This window comes from Martes martes (assembly GCF_963455335.1).
Source record: "Martes martes genome assembly, chromosome: 8".
Lineage (NCBI taxonomy): Eukaryota > Metazoa > Chordata > Mammalia > Carnivora > Mustelidae > Martes > Martes martes.
Window position 1 is genome coordinate 15,923,873 of NC_137895.1, and position 14,621 is coordinate 15,938,493.

General features: G+C 43.0%; 1 protein-coding gene across 1 annotated transcript in view; it reads right to left on the reverse strand.

The window, feature by feature from the left end:
- The window catches only part of POLR3B (RNA polymerase III subunit B), a 105,171-nt gene extending 91,965 nt beyond the window's left edge, over positions 1-13,206 (reverse strand). Inside the window, exons 1-5 of the mRNA XM_080811691.1 lie at positions 12,967-13,206; positions 8,525-8,557; positions 5,150-5,206; positions 4,891-4,955; positions 1,921-1,996 (exon numbers count right to left, since the gene is read on the reverse strand). Coding sequence (XP_080667817.1) covers positions 1,921-1,996; positions 4,891-4,955; positions 5,150-5,206; positions 8,525-8,557; positions 12,967-13,038 — 303 coding nt within the window. The 5' untranslated portion in view covers positions 13,039-13,206. The remainder of the gene's footprint in view (positions 1-1,920; positions 1,997-4,890; positions 4,956-5,149; positions 5,207-8,524; positions 8,558-12,966) is intronic.
- Positions 13,207-14,621: the final 1,415 nt, after the last annotated feature.

A 14,621-nucleotide genomic window follows, 5' to 3' on the forward strand; every position in this document is an offset into this window, starting at 1 on the left:
CTATTAATGATGAACAAAAATTGCTTATTTTACATTTACTTAGATTGAGCCTCTGTCTTCAGGCCACACCAAAGGCGACGTGGCCTGGGGGCTCGGAGTATGCGCCTTCTCACCTATGCTCCAATGCCAGCTCCGCCACTTAAGTTCTGAGTAACCTTCAGTGCCTTGGTCTCATCGTATGTAAAGAGGGAATGAGAATAATTTTAATTCCTAAGAGTATAAATATATATTTTTAGAATAGTGCCTGGTACAGAGTATTATACAGATAGTATCTCATTTTTATTAAAAACAACAACAACAACAACAATGTAATGCCCATAGTGGGCAAATTTTGTGTGTTTCAACAAACTCCTCTCCTTCAAATGGAAAAGAAATATGACAGATGTAAAAACAGGAATCCTTTCCATAGGTCCCAAACTACCCCATGAGCTCCCTCTGTCCCCCCGACACCCCCAGCCTCCCTGTCATCACAGGAGTGGGGCTGTGCTGGGGATCGGCAGCACCAACACCCCGCCACTCCTGCTGTGGGTCCCGACTGCCCACCCACCTGCTCTCCCGCTCTCCCCATCTCCCCAAGGATCAAAACCCCTCCAAGAAATATTCGTGCCCTCCCTCCCTCCCTAACTGCAGTAACACCCATGTGTTTTCTCCAACATCAGGAAGAATGATTAGGACAACTGTGGCCCCAGGCTTCTTGAACTACTTCAAACTGCTTTGTCGTCTCTCTACTCTATACTTGGTAATATAATTCAGAAGATGACGTGGAAATTGCTAATTGGCAGCCTACTTCCTACAAAATTGGAAAACTCCAGCAAAATGGAACGGGAAGTGGGGAAAGTTAAAGGGGTGCCTATGCTTTCCAACATTCCAAACCTCACCACTTTCTACTCAATACAACTTTCCCTTCTCGCGCCTACCTCACCCTTCCAGGCATTCCAGTGTGCAACCCCTGGTGTCCATTCACGTGCTCTATCTCTCCACAGTGTATGGACTCCTTGAGGAAGGAGAGGGTCTCATTTCTTTTCTATCTCTCAATGCTGAGGCACAAAATAAATGTCCAACTGACACTCGATGCTTGGTGAGAAAATAACATCGACATAAACCTGTGTGAAATGTCCGGTTCTATGATTGTACTTCCCATCTAACATTGCTCAGACAACAACCCTAACATTCTAACAACTTACTCATTGTTTAGTAAAGGTTCCTCTGCCACTTTCCCTGATTGCTTAACATTTTAGTTTTACATTAACAAAAACTACATAAATCTACAAAAATCATTTTTTCCCTAAAATTCCAATTATGGACAGTAATTAATTCCAAATAATTTATGGACAGTAATCAATTCCAAATTATGGACAGTAAGTGGAAGAATTTCCAGAGAAATCTAGAATGTTTTAAAAGCCAATAAATGGGCCTGTTCCACAACCTTTTGTCTGCAGCTCTGCTAAAATCCTGGAATTCAAATTTTCCTCCCATCCATCTCTTCTAACAGACTCTGAGCCCCTGCCCTTGGTCTCCTCTGCCTGACACGATGCCTGCTGACCCTCAAAAAATGTGCTCGGTAACCTCTGCAAATGCACAGCACACGGTCCTTGGCACAAGTGGCTGGCTGGGGCAGGGGCGAGGGGAGCGCTGCTCAAAGGCTGGGCAGGAGCAAAGGGAGCTGCTCAAAGGCTCAGAGGCAGGGACGCAGAAAGGACAGTTATGTAACAGGGCACGCTAACTAGGATCCAGTGACGAACTAAATTGTGCTGAATTGTTTCCGAATACAGTATTATATAAATGCTAATTTATTTTGGTTATCTTTGTCTTACAGGAGATATTTTTTCCCTGTTTTTAAATCATTTTAAGAGCATATATTAGGGGCACAGACTCTGAGCTAAGGCAAACAAATTCAGTTATGGTAAGGTGGATAATTACCTCATGAGGGGATACTGGTCTGGTTACATTGAAGCTTTCTTCAACATCAGGAAGCCCCACATAGATATTAAGATACCTGAAAAGCACATTATTCCATGACCAATTATACCTCTCAAAGAACATCTAAACAAACACGCTATTTTCCTCCCAAATACAAGGATTATACTTTGACAAATATTTACCTTGCTAAGAATGACAAACAAATTAAAAATTATAATTTGAGATCCTCTTGACGTAATAGTACATACAGCTCTACAAAGGAGGGTAACTACTATCAAACCTTTTAAAGAAATTATTATAAATCTCTTTTTAAAAATATTGGAAAGACAGCTCGCAAAAGATAGTATTTAATGAAAAGAGTTATTATTCACGTAAGAAAGAAGAGGTTATAAGGGGAGAAAAACAGAGGTCTTACAATCCAATAAACCCAATAAACCCATCGTAAGTTGAAAAGACTAAGTCAAAAATTCAGGCTAACCTACCAACCTACCTAACCTACCAACCCTCAGAGCTTAGCCCGGCCTACCTTAAATGTACTCAGAATAATTACGTTAGCTTATAGTTGGGGGAAATCATTTAACACAGAGCCTATTTGAAAACAGAGTGTTAAATACCTCACATAATTCACTGAAAACAGAAAGTGAAAAACAGAATGACGGTGTGTCGGTGGTCGACCCTCCTGACTGTGGGGTTGGCTGGGAGCTGTGGCTGTGCTGCCCAGCATCACAAGAGGATTGTACTACATATTGCTAGCCCGGGAGAAGATCAAAATTCAAAATCCAAGGCAGTTTCTACCGAATGTGTCTAGCTTTCACACCATCGTAAAGCTGAAAAATTGTTAGGTTGAACCACTGTAAATCAGGGACCATCTGTATGTGCTCGTTACGGCAAAAGAAACAGGAAGAAAGCAGAAACTAATGAGACTGGTCACCCACTGGGAGGGTCTGGCAACAGGGTGGAAAGAACTGGGACGGGAGTGACAATTTCCTGAAAAGATTTTTCCTATGGGTCTAACTCTTACAATCATGTTTCACACACTCAAAAAGCAAAGGCATAATTAAAACCGACCAGGAGGCAGAAGGGGATCTAAAATGGAATATAAATGCCACAGATTTACAAATGACTAACGTAACTGCACCGGGAAGGTGGGAAAGGGAGCGAGTCTGAGTAGCTTTGGAAGGTATTTTGCTTGGGTACCATAGAGATAAAGACAAAAAAGCAATATATAGATATTGCACTCTTATTAGTAAATTCTGTTCTCACAGAGGTATCAATCAGCAATCTTGAAACCAGGTCTAGGACTGAATAAATAGGTAAAATAGTGTGGATGATGAGAGCCAAGTTTCTCATTTTAGGGACAGAACTTACAAATAAGGAAAGAGGTCGGTGGCAATGAGTCCCGTGGAGCCAAACTGAAATAAGAGGTATCAGTGTGCTGGGTTTTTTGTACATAAGAAGATAGGATATGGAAATACTGATGTACACATGCATGTTAGTGATTTACACACACACATACATTTCCTTGCTCTGTCTACCAAGGCTTTATTATCCCTATCTTGGTTTTTAAACACCGTCCAGGAAAGGAGACCAGGGCTCCCTGGGGTATCGGTCAATTCCAGGCTGACACAAGGAAAACACCAGATCAACCACATCTCATGACGCCACAAAGCAAATCAGTGCTTGAAAATTAACTGGGGTGTGCTGAAAGGACACAGCAGTCAACCTGAGATGATGTGAGCAGTGAAATGATACTACTGATCATGAGCCACAGATTAAAATACGCAGGAGCCTATATCAATATAAATAAAATTAAAGAGGTAAATAGGGGTGCCTGGGTGGCTCAGTCATTAAGCCTCTGAGTTCGGCTCAGGTCATGATCCCAGGGTCTTGGGATCAAGCCCCTCACTGGGCTTCCTTCTCTGCAGAGAGCCTGCTTCTCCCTCTCCCACTCCCCCTGCTCGTGTTCGCTCTCTCGCTGTGTCTCTCTCTGTCAAATAAATGAATAAAATCTTTAAAAAAAAAGAGAGAGAGAGATAAATAAAGGGAAGAAAAAGTTCTTTCTTCCAACGGAATACCAGTACTAACATACAAGGAATGATGGCAACAGAACCTCACCACCAGGTAAACACACAGCAGCAATTGTTGTAAGAACCATCCTTGATGTAAAATTAGTGGGTAAGCTCTTTGCATAGTATCACAGGGATCTCCCCATAAGACACTACAAATGGAAAAACAGTAAATTTACAGCGGACAAGCCTGCATGTACCACCTTAATCAAGTGAACAAAGTTAAAACCACCTACAGTAGAATATACTGACCTCTGGACCCCCGATACGATGCAGGGAAGATGGCACAAAACATTACTTCTGTGCCAAAAATGCATAAGCCAACTGAAAACATGAGCAAACATCATACAAACCCAAACCAAAGGACCTCCTACAAAACAATGAATCAGGATGCTTTAGAAGTGTCAAGGTGAGAAAAGACCAAGAAAGTAAGAGGAACTGTGACAGGCTGGCGGAGGCTAAAGAGACAGGAGAACTAATCACCACATCGGGCTCTGGACTGAATCCTGGGCCAGAAAAAAGACATGAGCGGGAAAACTTGAAACAAGACGTGCAGAGTAACTGACAGCATCCTATCAGCGCTGACTGCCTGGGTCTGCTAATCCTGGTTTGGTTATGTAAGATGCTAACATTAGCACAGGCCGGCCGAAGGGTAATAGGGAACTCTTGGTACTATTTTGGTAATTTTTCTCTAAGTTTAAAATTGCTCGAAAAAAATGTTTAAACCTAATAACTTCAGTACCTCTCAAGCATAACGCTACTTGTTATCATTAGTTTACCAATTAAAAATTGAGTACTTTTCTTACGAACCGAGTAAAGACAGTTATTTTGATAAGAGTTTTGGTTAATAACCACATTCACTTTACAAAACGCGAGACGTGATCAACAGTAGCTGATTCCTTACTTCAGGTACCACATGGGGTCGGCATCACTCGTGACCTTTTCGTTGGCTTTCATTATCTTCTTTATCTGCAGGGGAAAGAGCACCATTAGTAACGTCTCTGGCTTCCATCAATTCTCATCTCTACATTTTTTTTTTTTTTTTAAAAAGGCTCCATGCCCAACGTGGGTCTCAAACTCAACGACCCGGAGATCGAGTTGCCTTTTGTACCGACTGAGCCTGCCAGGCGCCCCTCTCTCTGCTTCCAAGCCCAGCGGCTTACCTCCACATTAATGAAATAGTTGAATGAATCTATATGCTGTTTCACAAGGCCCTTCACCTAAACAGACAAAAAATAGAAAGTAGATTAGAAACAATACAGCATAGTATGTTAGAGACTCTAACCCCAGGGGCCTTCAGATTTTTTTCTAAGGTTTTGAGAAAAAAAAAACCCAGAAGTGTCACTTAGTAGAAGTTTACATTTATGTGTCCTCATTCCATTTCTCCTCCATCCTAATATACCCTCAAAGTTTCTTCCTTGAGAATCAATCTGACCCTTGGAATGCAAGATAGGGGTATTCGAACATACCTAATGACTCCTCATAAGCTAACAAGTGGGGCAAGATTTTCTCCGCATACTTTCAATTTACAAAAAATCCAAGAAACAAAATACAGCAATTGAGTATCATTTCTTCAACCCTCAAAAATGCCGGCTTTCTTTTTTGCCTTCCCCTATCCGGGCAATTTTGAAACTCAGATCACTTATAGAAGACTGAGGAGGAAAAAATAAGGATCTTTTTTAAGAAAATTGAAAATCACTGCATTTGAAATTGAAAGGCAGGTGAAACTCATGGAACCTAAGAGCAGAAGCAGCCAGGAGAGAGTTCTGTTTCACCTCTAAAGCCAGAGACAACCCTGCAAATAGTGCGGTGTGCTATGGAAAACACTGAGACAATAACACACACTCCAAAGTGTGAAAATTTAAAAGGCCTGTATGTGTTCCTTTTTTTAAAATATTAATATTCAAGCACAATGGGTTCAGCCCTGCTAGAACATGCCTAACACATAATCAGAGCCTTCGCTTTAATTACACTCCCTTGTTGGGATCTCACCGGCTTACAAAGCAACCATCCCATTTAGAAGCAGTCCTAAATATTGGGGGAAAAAATTCAGCTTTATATACTGATCTGATGTCTGCCTTCCTCTAGTTTCCATCCGAAGGACTGAACTGTCCTTCTGGAGAGAAAGGCCTGCTCCCAGACAGTCTGTGTATTTACAACTGTCCTTCCTGTTGTCACGTCCAGGATGACCTATTCAACTCTGTCTCACATGCCTTCCAGACCCTTCCTTCAGCAGCAGATGGCCTGCTCCTGGGCGTGTTCCAGTTGGTCCATGTTCCTCCTAATATGGGCACCCTGAACTCACTGACAAGGTTCTCGACAGTCTGAGCGGCATACAGTGGGGCTACTGCCTCCCTCATTCTGGATACCACACCACCACTATTAAAAAAACAAAACAAGGGGCGCCTGGGTGGCTCAGTGAGTTAAAGCCTCTGCCTTCAGCTCATGTCATGATCCCAGGGTCCTGGGATCGAGCCCCGAATCGGGATCTCTGCTCAGCGGGGAGCCTGCTTCCTCCTCTCTCTCTCTCTGCCTGCCTCTCTGCCTACTTGCGATCTCTGTCTGTCAAATAAATAAATAAAATCTTTAAAAAACAAAAAAAAAAAAAAAGAAAAAGAATAACTTTAAAAAAACAAAACAAGGGACGCCTGGGTGGCTCAGTTGGTTAAGCAGCTGCCTTCGGCTCAGGTCATGATCCCAGCGTCCCGGGATCGAGTCCCACATCGGGCTCCTTGCTTGGTGGGGAGCCTGCTTCTCCCTCTGCCTCTGCCTGTGCTCGCTCTCTCTCCCTCTCTCTCTCTGACAAATAAATAAATAAAATCTTTAAAAAAACAAAACAAAACAAAACAAAACCAAGGCCACGTTACTGATTCATCAATTAAAACTCAAAAGGTGATGTCTGTCTTCACAAAACAATGTTATTAAGTCAAACACACCCAATTTGATATTTGTAAGAAACCAAGGACAGGGATTAACATTTGTCCCTCTCCTCACTGTTGTCATCGAGCCTAAGAACTGAGTCTTGATTCTGTTGGCCAAGAGCGCTGGCAGCCTTATAAGCTTTGTGTTTCTGTCTTCAGTTATGTTTTTCAATCTTTGTATCTTTGTTCTTGAACAAATATACTTCAAGGTGGTCTGAGTAAAGAAGAATCCCAACTTTGAGTGAAAGAACGAATGAATGAATGAGACAACCAGTCTTACGTCTCTACTGAATTCTCACTCTTTTCTTAGATTGTGTGCCATCAGTTGTCTCCTCTTTTTTGAATCATAAATACCACCCCTTCTCCTCTGCTCATATACACTTCCTTAAAAAAAAAAAAAAAGTTTTAACCAAAAAAAAAATTGTTTTTCTCTTCCCTTGACCTTATCATTTTATTTCATTCTTGGTCACACTTCTTAAAACCTCTTTAACAGCTTCCTATCCCTGTTAGAAGAAAAGCCAACATCCTTAACATGGCTTTCAAATCTGACCAACAATCAGGCCTTGACAGCCTCCCCAGATCTCCCCCACCAGCACTCTCCCTTCTGCCTACAACACGGAACTAAGTCAGATTAGACTGTACTCACTTCTCAAGTCTCCATGCTTTCATTTAGCGTGCTTTCAACATCCGTCCACGTTGCGGTATGTATCAGCACTTGATTTCTTCTTATTCCCAAATAATAATCCACTGCAGAACCACTGAATGGATATCCTGTATTTTATTTATCCATCTGTCAGCTGATGGCCAGTTGAGTTGTTTTTACTTTTTAGCTATTATGAACATGTGTGTACAAGTTTTGTGTGGACATGTGTTTTCACTTCTCTTGAGTAAGTGGGAGTAAAACTGCTGGATTATATGGTAACTCTGTTTAACCATCTAGGAACTGCCAGGCTGCTATGCAAAGCAGCTGCAGTATTTCACATTCCCACCTGTAGGACTCCAGTTTCCCCACACCCTCATCACATTTATTACCTTTCTTTTTGATTACCACCATCCTGCTGGGTGTCAAGTGACTGATCACTGTGGTACCCCCTACGTCTTGGCATAAGCTCTTTAAAAGTAAACTGAAGCCGTCCACTAACCTTACATTCAGCAATTCCTGTGACTACCCACTTGTCCATTCCAGCCACACAGACTGGTCACCGTTCCTTACAGATGCCGTGGAGGCGCCCCTTGACTGCTTTTATCATGGCATGCTCTCCGCATTAGACCGCTCCACCTACTTAAATCCTGTCCTGCTGAGATGGGGTTTATGTGTCACCTCGTCTGGGAGACCTTCTCCGACCGCCTATAGCATCTCTTCTGCCAACCCCACTCTGCTGCTGCGTATACTACATCTCATCTCTAAAATCAGATGACCACTCTCCCAGCCAGCACCTTACAGACACTCAAGGAAATTGCCTTGTAATTCCTTGTATTTCTAAAATACAACAAATTACATAGTTAGGCAAAGTCAAAAATTATTAGTTGGTGATAAACACTTAATCCTTAAGAAAGATGAATTTAACTTTTTTCATTTGAAAAATAACCAACTACTATTAAATGTTAAACAATTACCTTTAAAAATGCCGGAAGCAGCCTCCATTTTTCCTGCGAACCAAAACAACAGGTGTATCAGCACTCTGTGCCAGCAAGTATTTTTACAAGAAGTCATTTTAATATACCAAAAATGACTTACTTTATCACAGAAAGCAGAAGAAAAGAAATAAAAATGAAAACAACAATTTTAAAATGGTAACCACTTTTATGGAAATCCCAGATGAATGTATGTGCGTGCAAATACACACACACACACACACACATATACCACCTATTTCTTTTTTTTTAATTAAAAAATTTTTTATTAACATATAATGTATTATTAGTCCCAGGGGTACAGGTGTGTGAATCGTCAGGCTTACACACTTCACAGCACTCACCATAGCACATACCCTCCCCAATGTCCATCAGGTTGTTTTGTGAGATTAAGAGTCTCTTATGGTTTGTCTCCCTCCCGATCCCATCTTGTCTCATTTATTCTTTTCCTACTCCCAAAACCCCCACATTGCATCTCCACTTCTGCATATCAGGGAAATCACATGAGAGTTGTCTTTCTCCAATTGACTTATTTCACTAAGCATTTCACTAGTTCCATCCACATCACTGCAAATGGCAAGATTTCATTTCTTTTGATGGCTGCATAGTATTCCATTGTGTATATATACCACCTCTTCTTTATCCATTCATCTGTTGATGGACATCTAGGTTCTTTCCATAGTTTGGCTATTGTGGACATTGCTGCTATAAACATTCGGGTGCATGTGCCCCTTCGGATCACTACGTTTGTATCTTTACGGTAAATACCTAGTAGTGCAATTGCTGGGTCATAGGGAGGCTCTATTTTCAATTTTTTGAGGAACCTCCATGCTGTTTTCCAGAGTGGCTGCACCAGCTTGCATTCCCACCAACAGTGTAGGAGGGTTCCCCTTTCTCCGCATCCTCGCCAGCATGTCATTTCTTGACTTGTTAATTTTAGCCATTCTGACTGATGTGAGGTGGTATCTCATTGTATGCCACCTATTTCTTAAATAGAATATACTTTAATCTTTTGATGATTCAAGGTTCCAAGCACTCCTCACACATTGTTTTACTGTCATGACACCTGGGCAAGCTGGGTTTGCCAGTCTGAGACAGGGAATGTGGGGTAGTTTCAGAGTCCTGGGAAGCTGGATCTCTTGCCCCACAAAGAGCTCTGTCTCCCTCCCGTTCTTTCTCAGCTAGCATCTGGTCACAACTCCTCTCCCGGGGGAGGAGGACAGCATACACGTGGTTCGTGTCCCACATCAAATACCTGCACACTCATGCACTGCTCGAGGTTTTAGTTCTGCTCTTTATACCTTCCTGAGGTTGTACACAGTTGAGATGATAAGTCTCTTTTTATAAAAAGTATGGCATCTACTCTGCTAGTGGGAACTCTCACAAATGGTGAGAACAAGTCTTTATGGGCTCTCTGCTCAGCGGGGAGCCTGCTTCCTCCTCTCTCTCTCTCTCTGCCTACTTGTGATCTCTCTCTGTCAAATAAATAAATAAAATCTTTAAAGGTAAGGATACCCAGTTTCTGAGTAAGGGTCTAAGGACCACACGGGACCCGGCAGCAGCTATATAAACTCTGACTTTCACTCTGAGTGACGTAAGAAGCATCAGAAGGTTCTGGGCAAAAGAGTGATGGGATGTTGACTCATCTGAACTGCATCACTCTGGCTGCTAGGTTGAGAACAGATAAGCTTAGAAGCAGAGAGATGACTCTGGAGTTTACTGAAATACTCCAGGCCAATGGTTACCAGTACAGATAGGGAGAAATTGTAGTTAGGAGACACAGTCAAAGCCAATAGGACCTGACCATAGATTAGATAGAGACTCTGAAAGGAGTCAGGACTGACACCCCAGAGTTGCCAATTATGGAGAGGAGGAGGCAGGGACACTGCTGGGCGGCAGGGTTAGGTGTGGAGAGGCTATCTGGAATTCGGCCGGGAGCACATGCAGTTTGACAGATCCATTAGAAAGTCAGGGGGAGATGTCAAAGAGACAACAAATAGGGGTCTGGAGCTTGGGAAGAGAGTGGCCTAAAAATAAAAATTAGGGAGAGGCCTACAGATGGAGGAAAATTAAAGTCACATAATGGAGGAGATCACTGAAGGAGTGTGGATGGGAAAGAGTTCCATGCAGTGAGATCACAAACACTCCGACACGTAGAGAGGAGCAGCAGAAAGCAGATCCAGCAAGGGGAGTGACAGGAGTGGTGGCCCTGAAACTGCTCTAAAAAAAGTAAGTCTACTAAAAAAGAAGGAGTCAGGCAAAACTAATCTATGATGATAGAAATCAAGTAAGTTCGAAAGGTTTCATAAGGGAACTTTCTGGGGTGATGGAAATGTCCTAGATCTTGTATTGAATGGTATTTATTTGGGTACATCTAACTGTCAAAATAAATGTAATTGAACACTTCAGATCTGTGCATTTTATTATATGTAAATGTACAAAGAGGAATGAGAGAAAAACCCAGAAGGAACTATGTGAATAGAGAAGAAATATCTCAGGGCAGAATGGGGAAGGAGGTGGGGATGGTGGGAAAAGAGGCTGAAGAAATCAATAGAGCCCAGACCGAGGAGAACCTTATAAATATGTTTAAGATGTTAGATATTGCTCTAATATCACAGGACAGAGATTGAAAAATTTAATCATGATCATAGTTGTGTATTTAAACTGATGATAAAATAAAATAAAACTGATGGCTCTGGCTACAGAGCAGAGAACAGGTTGGGAGTGAGACAAGTCAGCAGCCTAGGAAGTAAGAGAGGCCATTCGTCCCAACTTGGAGAATAGCAGAAGTTTCAGATTTGAAGGTATTTAGTAGGCAGGATCCTAAGATTTGTTGGCGGATTGGACACAGAGGGCCAGGAAGAGGAATTGTTATTCCCGATTCAGAAGCCTGGGGCTGTGCTTCTGGTTCCTTCACAACTGTGCAAATTCAAGCAAGATATATACAAATCCTTCAGGCTTATCCCTCAGGTCTTCAGAGAAGCCGTCTGTCTGCAGTTAAGGATGAAAGCTAATATCCGACTGCCAGAGTCCAAAATCCTGATCAGCCACTTAACATCTTTTTGACACTGAATTAACTACCTAACTTCTCTGGGCCTCAAAAATCTTCATTGGCAAAATGCGGTGAAAATAGTACTTATTTCAGAAAATTAAATAATGCAATGCACCTTGGGCTTAAACAGAGCCTGTCACATGCCAAATGGTCAGTAAATGCTGGCTCTTTACTTTTAAAGAGTTAAAAAAAAAAATCCAGTACTGCCCAATGATCACACTGTACCACAAGCACTCAAGGATTAAATGCGGCAGACTAATCATAATGGACCTCACTAATCTGCCAAATAGTTATAAAGAAAAAAAAAATTTTTTTTTTTTTTTTTAGATTTTATTTGACAGGCAGAGAGGCAGGCAGAGAGAAAGGAGGAAGCAGGCTCCCCGCCAAGCAGAGAGCCCGATGTGGGGCTCGACCCCAGGACCCTGGGATCATGACCTGAGCCGAAGGCAGAGGCTTTAACCCACTGAGCCACCCAGGCGCCCCCTTATAAAAAAATTTTTATGATCCAATCGATTCAAAGATCATGTCACTCTCCTGCCTGAACCCTTCAACAGCATTGCTCGCTCCTTTGGAGGTCTATGGAAGATCAAAACGTCCACAGTCGGGTCCCTCACCTACCCCTTTCTCTGTTCCTCCCTCTAGCACTACGGGAGTGCAGTTCCTGGAAAACATCAGACGGTCGGGCAGTCTCACCTACCGCGGTGCAACTACCTGAAAGTTCTCCCTGGACCATTTCTGCACTTGCCCCGTTTCCATGCCAATAAAGATCGAGGCCCAGAGGGGTTCTGTGTGCCTTTCCAGAAAGTAAACATTATGTCCACAGCTGAACTTCATTACTCACTAGGGAGGGCACACTTCTGCCTGATGAAAGGTATGGGGCTACTCCCCAAAATACAGATTTTTTTTCCTCCCCAAAATAAGGAGTAAATGTTCAGGGCGCTTAAAATACTCCTGCAGCCCAAACTTGAGCTCCGGGTTAGAAGGATTACTAGCCCGGATTCGGAGGATGTGCGACTTCACGAAAGCGTCCTCTCCAGCCCCGCGGGGATGCCTTACGTGCCCCATGTGGGCGCGAGGGCCAGTCCTGCCCCGAGACACACGAGCGCTGAAGAGGCCGCCAGCCCAGGGCAGCGAGCGCGCCGGGCTCCTCCGCCCGCACACCGCCCGCTGAGCGCTACTCCAAACTCGACCCCTCCACGTGCTAGTGGCAACCCGCTCCGGAAGAGACCCGCTCCGGCGCCATGAGCATGCGCAGAGCTGCCCCCCGCCGCCGCGCCTCCCCCCGCCCCCCCCACCCCGCCGCAAGCGCTCTCCGGGCAACGCCTCCTGCGGACGCTCCCGGCCCCTTCCGCTCCCCGCCTGCCGGCCTCACCTCTACAGTGGGGATGGGCGCAGCCAGTTGCTCCGGGGTCAGGTTCCCAAACTCTTCCGCCAGCACGTCCATGCTGCGCTGCTCACGACGACGGTAGAAACCAGGAGAATCCCCACGCCCGCTGTCGCTGCCCCCAAGGAAACTGCAGCGCCCGTGAAGAGCGGTGTGCCGAGGCCTAAAGGGTCCCTGCCGCGCGGGTTAACTGATGGTGTGACAGAAACGTTCCGCCTGCTCCCGACCCGAACCTGCGGTAGAACCCGGATGTGGCTGAGACGAAACTGGGAAACTGCGCCCCCTGCTGTCGCTTGGTGGTCTCTGCCGGCGGACAGGTTTAGTGCCAATGATGCCAATTGAGACCAGTAAAGCGTATAGGTTATAATTTTTAAAATAATTCAAAGAAAAGGGTAAACGGATAATTTGCGCAACTCGAGCTACCGAGGCAGAGGATTCGTTTAATCCAACCCAAAACTACACAGTGTAGAGTATGGAAGAATAGGAAACAAATGCTTAGTAGTAGGGGGTTGGTTAAAAAAAAACTACGGTACCTGTGTGTCATGGAATATTATGCAACCATCAAAATGACCTAAAGTGGGGAGGGATTAACTCGCTAGAGAATAGAGCAGGACAGGGCAGTAATTAAAACGATGTTATCGTCTCAAAGGACTGGAGAAAAGATCCGGGAATAAATTTAATTTGAAATTTAATATGAAAATATGATATTTTAAATCAAGCAAAGATGGTTTATCCAATAAATGATATTGGAACACGTGATTAGCCATTTAGAAAAAAAAAGTAAATCCTATATGGTTTAGGTATTTAGATGTTAAAACCTTAAAAGGAAATGTAAGATTGAGATTGTGAAAGTCTTCAAGAACAGCAACACAGAAATCCTAAAGGGAAGTATTCATAGATTTGGTAATATAATTGTAACCATAGTTTTATCATTCCATGAAAATGCAAAATTTTCCGAATAGATTTTTTAAAAGATTTTATTTATTTACTTGGGAGAGAAAGAGCAAGCACAAGGCAGAGGCAGAGGGAGAAGCAGACTCCCCACTGAGCAAGGAGCCCGACACTGGGGCTCCATTCCAGGACCCTGGGGTCATGACCTGAGCCGCACAGGCACCCTTTCTGAACAGATTTTTAAAATTCACTGTGAATAGAGTTCTTCAAAAACACATGTTGTTAGAAGACAAAGAAAATGTTGGCTCGGTAGCCCTAATTTAGAATGAACTCGTACAGATCAATAGGAAAAACTCCCATTGGAATAAAACAGGATGAAAGATACCAAAATCGTTTAATTGGTACACAGTCTCCTTTTGGGAAGTTGCAAAAATTGTGGAATTGGGCGGTGGTAAGGATTGCACAATGGTGTGAATATAATTAAGGCCCCTGAAACTACACACTCCAAATGGTTATAATCGTAAATTTTCTGCATATTTTGCTATAGTATTTTATGAAAATTTGTAAATATACATCTGCCATTTTCTCATCATGAATGTATAACCCTTGCCCTCAGTTAGTTTAATTTCTGAATTATCAATACTTAGGAGATAATGCACTGAAATTCCCTGAAATAGCTAATTAAAAGAAGAATCTTAACTCTGTGCTTGAAGATCTTACAGTTTACTTAAAGAGACACATATACTTTTGTA